The sequence below is a fragment of the Pinus tabuliformis genome, chromosome 4_1 (genome assembly GCF_031772625.1).
Source record: "Pinus tabuliformis cultivar Carrire ecotype Pingquan chromosome 4_1, CPIR1, whole genome shotgun sequence".
Taxonomy (NCBI): domain Eukaryota; kingdom Viridiplantae; phylum Streptophyta; class Pinopsida; order Pinales; family Pinaceae; genus Pinus; species Pinus tabuliformis.
The window spans coordinates 758,824,348-758,834,995 of NC_142303.1; the positions used below are offsets into that span (position 1 = coordinate 758,824,348).

The 10,648-nt window shown below is 32.6% G+C and overlaps 1 protein-coding gene across 1 annotated transcript; it reads right to left on the minus strand.

Moving 5' to 3' along the window:
* Positions 1–4,302: 4,302 nt before the first annotated feature.
* On the minus strand, positions 4,303–5,492 carry LOC149178373 (uncharacterized). The gene has a single exon (XM_089423638.1). The coding sequence runs from the start codon at positions 5,213–5,215 to the stop codon at positions 4,412–4,414; it is 804 nt and encodes a 267-aa protein (XP_089279764.1). The 5' UTR covers positions 5,216–5,492; the 3' UTR covers positions 4,303–4,411.
* Between the last annotated feature and the right edge of the window lie 5,156 nt (positions 5,493–10,648).

The following is a 10,648-nucleotide window of genomic DNA, read 5'->3' on the forward strand; positions in this document are numbered from 1 at the left end:
CTACCTGGAATCCGTCGTAAGTCTCGTTACTCTCTTAGCTTGTATTCTCCAATCCTAGATCCGATTGCTATAATTAGAACCTCCACAATCAGATAACACAAGCCAAATATCTACAATATCTATGTAGTATTATCCAATCACTTTATTCAATAGATCAACATGGTATTGAAATACATGAAATCATAACATCACATATAGGAAAACAATGAACTCTTTGTATTAATATAAACAAAGAGAGTTACAACCAAAGATAAAGTTGATCTTGTAGAAGAGCTCCTCCAAGTTGACTTGACCTTCCTTGTCACAAAGTGTATCTTTATGTCACCCTAATGCATGCAATAATGACTCTCACAACAACAGCATGAGGGAAGAATCTATCTCCAAAATCCAACCACTATCTTGTGGATGATAGTAAATATATAAAAGAGGATGGTAGGTTAGGAATTCTTATCCATTTACCCAATCTAGGCTTGAGATCCACTCTTGATGGAAGGATGAGATTAAGGGATAAGGGATGAAATCTCCAAGGTAGGATAGGATAGGATTCGAGACTTTCATCCAAGGTAAATGGTTTTAAGAATTCCTAGAAGCTTATGGAGAAGCAAGCTTAGAGATTCTTTTTATTTTTCATGAATTTATAGAATTAGCGCACCCCTAGCAAGGGGCAACCTATTGATAATCAGCGCAGGTCCAACAATGGTCAACCTGCTGTGAACGTAGTCTCTTAAGGAAGCAGGGTGTATTGGGCCTTAAAATCACTTAAATGAAGCAGTTAAAGGAAGAAATTCAAGGATTAGGGAGAATCATGCTTAGGGATTTGTGCAAATGTGACGACAAGGGGTAAAATGATGTTGATTGATCCAGTTAACATGCCTAGTGACAAAAAGGCCTATAACAACTCATATGGTTTATATTTGTATATTTGATAAATTTGAATTGAAGACATTGGGTTACACATATTATACTACCTATCTATATGAAATGGATACTCCTCAAGTTACTCAAGTTTTTGTTGCTTTGTCGACATACATTGAGACATAGATCCACTATTTATTTGATCGTGGCTGTGATTTTCATTTGACATGGTTCCAATATGTATTTTCGATGGCTAGGATTTTCCATTCTATATATTCTTCATGGATTTGCATCATACTTGATTTGGTGACCATGCTTACCTTTTCATCTTAACATGTATATGTCTGCCTTGGGGAAGATAGTAATTTGATACATTGGTTTTGTTTGAATGTAATGTTTTGATCTTGTGGTTGTTCGACTTCACTTGGCTACACTTATCTGAATCTTTTGTAGTATTATAATGTAATTCAACCATCAACTTCCCTTCTGATCTCATTTATTAGAAGACATATGCTATAACATTTATTTTGTCATTAATGACTTCTTAACAAGGATATATCTAGTTTAATATATTTTTTTTTTCCACTGAAATTAGTTTAAAAATGACTTTTTACCTAGTATAAATACTTCTCCTTATGGAAACACACATATCATACACTCATTATCTTCATGCTCGGTGTGTATGTATTCCAAACTTTTGAAAAAATAATAGATCCACATTAATTGCATGCTCCTGAGTGCAAGTTACTAGGTTGTTACATTACACAACCCTAATTTCTATTCCCAATGAACTTAGACAACTTATGAGAGTATAAATAAGGTTTATGTGATGGAGAAGGGGAATTGACCATTTTGGTACCTTTATTTGGAGCATTATATTGAAAATTTAACCTTGGATTTTATGGCTCCCTTCTACACAAACCTTTGTTTATAAAGTTGACTCTCTTATTCAAATTTGATATGTAATCCCTTATTCATTTTCCTATTCACATATAATGAGGAGTTGTAATTAAAGTTGAAGTCCATAAGTGGTCTAGGTTAGGAGGAACACAACCTTTGTTGATGAAGCCATTGGAATTATATCAAGTATTGCCCACACACACTAACACACGTGCACACACGCACACACATGAAGTGATCTCTTCTCTCCCAAAAGAAACTATGTTGTAATTCATTTAATTATTAATTACATGATTTAGAAGAGAAATTAATTACTTGATATTAATTAATATTAGTTAGTTACAAGTGTTCTTGTTTTAATATCATTAATAATTTATATTGTAAATGGTTTGAGCAATGTCATGTGATGATTTTGTGCCTATCTCTATAGAAGTTTGGAGCATGCAAGACTTTATCTATACAATTACAAAATCGAACCAAGGGACCAACTAATTGGTGAAAGGTATTCTTCCCTGTCCATTATTTATATCTTTGGCATAATAACTGAATCTGAAAAGTTGAGTAATGAGTCTTCTTATTTTCTTTGTCATTAACTTGACCCTAATCATTCTCTATCAACCACCCCGGAATTTCCCAAGAAAAAGTTTCTTTGTATTTTGTGTGTGTTTTATTTATTTTTTTGTCTTTTTTTTTGTTGGTGTGGGTAGGGGTTATTTTATGTTTTGATTTGTTTGTTATATATATATATATATATATATATATATATATATATATATGCTAACTTTAATTTTAATGTTGTTTGTTAGTTCTTCAATGTATCTATGTGAATGAGAAGCACCATTAATGACACACCTAGCCATCCATGGTAACACTAAAAGAGGTGCTACTATTACATGACAATGCACTACATGACTTACAAAAAGATAAAAAATGGGATGGTGGTGTGTTTCTCTAGTAAAGTAGCAACACCTACTGTGTTATACCCTAATTATCCCATGTCCATCAATATGCACTTCTCATTCACTTAGTGTAGTTATCAAAGATGTGTGATACACATTATCATATGGGAGTATTGCAATAAGTGCTCCCATACATTTGTTAATGTACCAAAGAGCATAGTAAATTTATGCACATTTCATATATGACTATTTGATGCACTTCAAATGATAGTGAGTTTTGTTAATTGATGTGACCTGTGTACATGCTGAGAGTTAGCATGGTTTGAATTCCAAGGTGACACTATTAAGAACTTTTTAAAAGAAAAAGAAAGAAAATAGAAATGTAGGCTAATTTTAAATGTTTAGCTAGTGAAAACAACTATGAGTATATGGTATCTATGTAGATGAAAACTATAGATTTATATGATTGCCAAAATTCTAAAAATAAATCAAATATATTATGGAATAGAAGGAAGAATGAAATATAACAATTCAATAACACAAGACAAAGAAGTGCTCATACTAGAATATAAAGCATTGGTCATTGTATGTGTGTGGTGCATTATATACAATTTAAAATGAAAAGTTCAATGTGATATATCTTTTTAAGCCCTACTTAACCTACCTTAGTGCACATAGTAGGGTAACACATGGCTATGATGGTATCTTTCATATATAACATTGACCAAATTTTTTGAAACCTTTACAACATACCATAGAACAATCTACATTAATATAATTCTATTTAACACATTGAAAATAATTTATTAAAAAAAATTGTTAATATTAACATGAATAAGCACTAACAAAAATATATTTAGTAAAACTTTTACCTAAATTTATTTATTAAAAATATAATATAAATAAACTAATTTTATTAAAACATTTTAAAATTAATATTTAATATTTTTTAATAAATTATCTATTAAATTTGAAACAAAACATTATTTAAATCTAAATTGAAATGGTTGTAAACTTACATTTTAATAATAATTACGTTTTCACAATTATCAAATTTATCTTAATGTTAACTAAAGTATTTGATTTCAATTTTGTTAAAATTGGTGAAAAATGCATATGTAAATAAATGACATATACACAAAATGCTTTAGATCATTGTTATTATTATAATATAGTTAATCAAATATACATGAGTTTGGATTGTATTAAAGTTCGTGACAGCAACACAAAATGCTTTAGATAATTGTTATTATTATAACATAGTTAATTGAATATACATGAATTTGGATTATATTAAAGTTCGTTATTATTTAAAATTTTTAGTTATAAATATAATTATATAGGTAAATTAATTAAAAAATAATAATTTAAAGGTTTAGGAAATAGATTTTGTATTTTTCCCACTTAAATAAAACAAAAAATAGTCAATAGAGTAGCCAAACGTTTTGTTTTTTTATATTATTTTAGGAGAGGTGCTTCCAATGACACCTCAACGTTATCCTTCAAGGGTTTTTGAGTTAATGAATATTTAAATTTAGTTTTCCCTTTGATTTATTATTTTAAAGGATTGAAAAATCTTACTACATGATTTCATAGCAAAAAATAACAATTTTTCCCAAAATTCAAGTTTTATCAAAAATTACAACTCTTTACACCATTTAAATCAGTATCAAGTGCCTGCATGGATGAGAAAACAATATAGGGCATGGTTCTGGTAATAATTCTAAGTATTTCACAATGGAAATTGCTTCTGGACCTCAAAACCAGAGATGGGGAGAAACCAAGGAGTGAGCAATGGTGCCATACGTTGAGCTCATATGCGCAGCACTGCAATTTCGAGTTTCAACACCCATAGTTTCAAAGACACCATGAGGTTGAGCGTTTAATGTGTATTGCAATCTTTGTAGCTTGTGACTCAGCTCCATGGCCTCTGATCTCAACAGGGAATTCTCTTCTCTTATATGAGCATAATGCGCTGAAGTAATGTTGAGTTTCTTCAATATCTCCCCATTCTCTGCTCTCAAATGATCCACCTCAGCCCTCAGCTGGTCCACAAGATGTTGTTTCCGGAGCCTAGACCTCCTTGCAGACTCTCTGTTAGACAACATCCTTCTCTGCTTCCTCTCCTCTCTAACTTGCTGCTCCTCTGTTTTGTCAGAGGCTGAGTGGCCCCAAATGTGTGACATGGCCTCCCCATTGCGCCCAGGAGAATGCAATGAATCCTCAGTTGGGTACCCCTCGTTCACTGACACAGGCACTGATCTCTCAGTGGGCACTTCAGATATAGATCCAGGAGTATTCAGATTGGCAGAAAATTGCATATTTCCATATTGGGTACGCCCCATATCATATATTTCTCTGCTAAATTGTGCTGGACTGATTGGGATTACCGAGTTGTTGTAAAGGTCCATTTCATTTGAATGAGAAACAAGCATTTGATTTGACTGCAAGTCTGTGAAAAAGGGAAAACCAGGTACAAATGTTTCAGATCCTGGCTTGATAATCACTCCCTCTTCTCCAAAAATTGAAAAATCTGCCACAGTCACTGTTTCTGACTCCATCACTGCTCCTTTGTTGCCTCTGATGAGTCAATTAGGATTGGAAATGGCACCATATACCCTAATCACCAGGGAAGGTATGAAGATCTGAAATAATTGCACAGAAAGTTTGGGAATTTCAAGGAAGACAAAGTGAGTAATAGGCATCAACAATGATGAGAAAAGACTTGTGCCACAGACGCCAACGGAGAAAAGTTTGAAGAATTGAAATTGGATTGAGCAGGGCATATCTATTTATGGATGTGGATCAGCCAAATGTGAGCCTGCGAAGGAACAAAAGTGAAAAGTGAGAATGGGGTCGCGCCAATTTAAAATAGGCCGCCTTTTACGGGCGCATCTCTCTACATTACGTGCAGGACACAAAAAGCTTGTTTTAGAGGCAGAAACACGCTTCCCCTTTCCAATGAGGATGGAGGAAGGGAAGAATGGAGAAGTCTGTTGGTTATGGTTGGATTTTTGATGGTTTATTTTTATTATAAAGAAATATATATAATTTAAATTTTTATTCTTAAAATTTTTAGAAAATAAAAAATTAATTTTAATGATTTTTGTATTCTAGTGAAATTAAAGTTTTGATAACCAATTATTTTTACCCAAAAAACAATAAAAAAAACCAACACTATTTTGATAAAATGTAGCAAAAACATTTGAAAATCAAAATTACAACGATAAACCTCAAGATTTTGGAAAGCCCTATTTCCAACCCGATTTTGGAAAGCCCTATTTCCAACCCTATTGCATAGTAAATGCGGCCTGACATGGGGTCGATATAACACGCCGCGCGGTGATGAGAGAGAAAAAAATAGCGGCGTGTTATATCGGCCCCATGTCAGGCCGCATTTACTATGCAATAGGGTTGGAAATAGGGCTTTCCCAAGATTTTACCATTAAAAAAAGGAAATTCCTATTTCTTACCCTATAGGAATTTTAATGCGGCTTGACATGGGGCCGCATTAAGGCGATACAACACGTCGCTAAGTGATGAGAGAGAAAAATCACTTAGCGGCGTGTTGTATCGCCTTAATGCGGCCCCATGTCAGGTCGCATTAAAATTCCTATAGGGTAACAAATATGATATAGGAATTTTAATGCGGCTTGACATGGGGCCGCATTAAGGCGATACAACACGTCGCTAAGTGATGAGAGAGAAAAATCACTTAGCGGCGTGTTGTATCGCCTTAATGCGGCCCCATGTCAAGCCGCATTAAAATTCCTACAAGGTAACAAATAGGAATCGCCTTAAAAAACATCAAGCAGTCCTGTCAGATATTCTTGAAAAAATAAAAATAAAAACAATTCTGCCGATTTTTGACCGTCCAACTTTCATTTGTTTATTTTGTTGGAGGTGTTTGCACGTGATGAGCACGTGTCAGAAGTGACAAATTAAGAATAAACCCTAGAGATTAAGAGAGTGGGGCATGCACACACCAACCTACTTTAAATGTGGATAACATCCTTACCTATCAAATCAATTGCTAAATTATATTCTAATCTTGTACATGTTTATTTGTTGGGTAGCGAGGAATATATTTATGACGACAATTCAAAATAAAATGAATATTTAATTGATGGGTTTGTTAAGGAAATGCAAAAAAGTTAGTGGTATAATACCAAATTCGAATCATTTATATAAAATATTTTATAATAGTTACGTTCTCAAGTATGCAACCATTTATTTGCCGTATAAATTAAGCAATGTCGACATTTTACCAACCGCGTGGATAACAAAGTGGTTTAAATATAATCTGATCGTGTGAGGGGGAAAAATTTCTGATGAAAACTGTTGGTGGATTTGAATGAGAATACACATCATTCATGTATCAGATTTTTATGGTCAAGTTGTCAACTTCAATCTACTTTTCTAATTATCCATCTGGATGGTAAAATGTCAACATTGCTTAATGATTGTATATTTGAAAACGTAACTATAAATTTTATATATTATGAGGTCAATTTCATACCAGTAAAGCTGTATATTATGTACTATGTAGTTTAATGAATAATCTTTAATTTATTTTTATTGAAATTATTTTCTTTAATAGTAAAAATAAATTCACCATTTTAAAAAGTTTTGAAATATTTATTTATTTTATATTGGATGTTTTTGTGATTCTTGATTTTAAGTAAATATTTTTTTTGGAGAAATCACATAAAATTTATAAGATCTACGTGTGTTTCGAATCTCTATTCACGTTCATCATCACGATAAGGTTTCTTCTATCAAAATTCATCATCAAGACATTCATCATCTCATTTGTGAGGATTAAACTTAGGTGAAGAAAATCACAATTATTCCTCCTAACAACTTGTGATAAATCCAAATATATATATATATATATATATATATATATATATACATACTCAACAATTTAAAATCATAATTTTTCCAATTTTAATTAATTTTATAACAAAATTAATTCATAAATCTTTTTGAAAAAAATCTATTTTGAACCCAAAATGTTTGGCCATCGCTAATCAAAATAGCCCACCTAAACTGAAAAACAAATCATACACTGAAAAATTATATTAATTTCCTAATATTGTACATCTTTATAGAAATTGAATAACCACTAACACCAACACCAACACCAACACCAACCCCACCCCTTTAAGTTCATTCTTCTTTCCTATCATCTTATTCATTATTGGCCTCATACTGTCCTTACACCCACTACTCCATGCTATTGAAGGGAAAGGAGAAACCACAAATAAAATCATTTCATGTAAAACTAGTGAAATTCACCACCTCCCAAAAAAAATCCAAGCAAAAATAAAATCATTTCATGTAAAACTAGTGAAATTCACCACCTCCCAAAAAAAATCCAAGCAAAAATAAAATCATTTCATGTAAAACTAATCAAATTCATCACCTCCCAGAAAAAAATCCAAGCAAAAATAAAATCATTTCATGTAAAGCTAGTCAAATTCACCACCTCCCCCCAAAAAAAAAAATCCAAGCAAAGTTAGTCAAAATAAAGAAGAAAATCCACAATCTACTTTTGATTCTTGAAGGGCGTCCGTCCCATAGATTTGAAAGAAAAGCGATATGCAATGAATAACGGTGATATTTTCTCACTTTCATATATTTATGCATTACAGTTTCAGCGAGTGTATTTGGTTAGTCAATTTATCTGGATTGTAGATTTAGATAGTATAGATTTAAGTTAATAATTAACTTTGTTTGGTATATGTTAAATATATAGAGTTTGTAATTAATATAAATCTTAATTTGTAATCGATATTAAAATTTTATAATTACAAATTAATTAATTAATATTCAAATTTTATTTGAAGAAGGTGATGCCTATGTTAGAATTTGGACATTGAAAGGGTGGTTTATTATCTGAAATTGACTTCGATGGTTGCTTGCTTTTTTTTATGAGTAGGGATGAAATTTGAGACTGAAAGTAACATAGGGATGATTGTGATTTGTGGTGAGATACTCATTAATGCTCCAATTTTCATCCAAACTCAATTAATTGAGAGAAACATATCCCATCCATAGTCAATTAACCAAGAAAAACATAGAAAAGGGCCAAATACACTTTCGAGAGTACAAAAGATGAAGGGAGAGGTCTTGTCACATGATCAAATGTATAGTTCACACAACTAGAATTTGTTTACTATTAGAACTCTAGAAAGGTCTTGTCATGAGATCAAAATCTTGGCCCCTCTAGAAATTGACTAGTTTTCATTGATAAACGATATATATATATATATATATATATATATATATATATTATTTGGGTTACTGTAATAAAAAGCAATATAAACAAAAATGTAACAGAGGTAGAGACATGACCACCACCTCGCTATGCATCCTTCTCAATTTCATTTTGAGAGCCATAGCATGCTAATAAACAAAAGACAAAAGTCAGCAAAGGACCAAGGAGTCGCACAACAATACATGTTCTAAATTAAGCAAATCATAGATTTAGTTGGGCATATTTATATCAATGGCATGTTATGTTGGAATAAAGTTTCATTAATTTTAAATTTGATTAACAATAATTATTGGAAACATATAAGGTGTAGATTAGTGGTTTGCGTGTGATTTAGTCTCAACAAGGTCACATATTTAAATTTTTGTGGGAGGGGTTGTGATTCGAATTTAAACAGGAACACAACAAATTACAGATATAACCATAAATATAGAGATGCAAAAAAATAACACTTCCTTTGATTAATATCAAATAATGAAATATGCTTACAAACAGTATGGAAATGAGACTAGCTCGACGATGGTAGCTTATCTCTGAGAAGAGATGTGGTGGCTACATGCCTCTGAACTGTGTTACAATGAGGCTCAAGGGCCTTTTTATTATTGAACAATAAGAGCAAACCCTAAACAACCAAAACCCTAATCCGAGGAGATGTAACACCAAGAGTTTATGGGCCCCGTTGGGGTTAGTTGGACAACCAACTTCCCGGGGTTGTGACTTGGTCATATTATCTCCGTTTGATGCGCATGATACCCCGTTGGAAAGATCTCTCCGAGGACTACGACGAAAAAGATGATTTTAGAAAAAAATCGCTGGTGGTAGATTGCCAAAAAAAGTCATTTAGGGCCTCAAAACGGCTCTAGAAGTTTAGGACCTGAAAAATTGCTAAAAATGGTAAACGTGCTACAATTAAGGAAACTGAAAAACTGAAAGAAACAATGGTGGGGGTCCAACTGGAATTGGCGAGTGGCCACCAAGCAATATAAACAAAAACGTAACAGAGGTAGAGACATGACCACCACCTCGCTATGCATCCTTCTCAATTTCATTTTGAGAGGCATAGCATGCTAATAAAAAAGGCAAAAGTCAACGAAGGACCAAGGAGTCGCACAACAATACATGTTCTAAATTAAGCAAATCATAGATTTAGTTAGGCATATTTATATCAATGGTGTGTTATGTTGGAATAAAGTTTCATTAATTTTAAATTTGATTAACAATAATTATTGGAAACATATAAGGTGTAGATTAGTGGTTTGCGTGTGATTTAGTCTCAACAAGGTCACATATTTAAATTTCGTGGGAGGGGTTGTAATTCTAATTTAAACAGGAACGCAACAAATTACAGATATAACCATAAATATAGAGATGCAAAAAAAAATAACACTTCCTTTGATTAATATCAAATAATGAGATATGCTTACAAACAGTATGGAAATGAGACTAGCTCGACGATGGTAGCTTATCTATGAGAAGAGATGTGGTGGCTACATGCCTCTAAATTGCGTTACAATGAAGCTCAAGGGCCTTTTTATTATTGAACAATAAGAGCAAACCCTAAACAACCAAAACCCTAACCCGAGGAGATGTAACACCAAGAGTTTATGGGCCCCGTTGGGGTTAGTTGGACAGCCAACTTCCCGGGGTCGTGACTTGCTCATATTATTTCCATTTGACGCGCATGATACCCCGTTGGAAAGATCTCTTCGAGGAC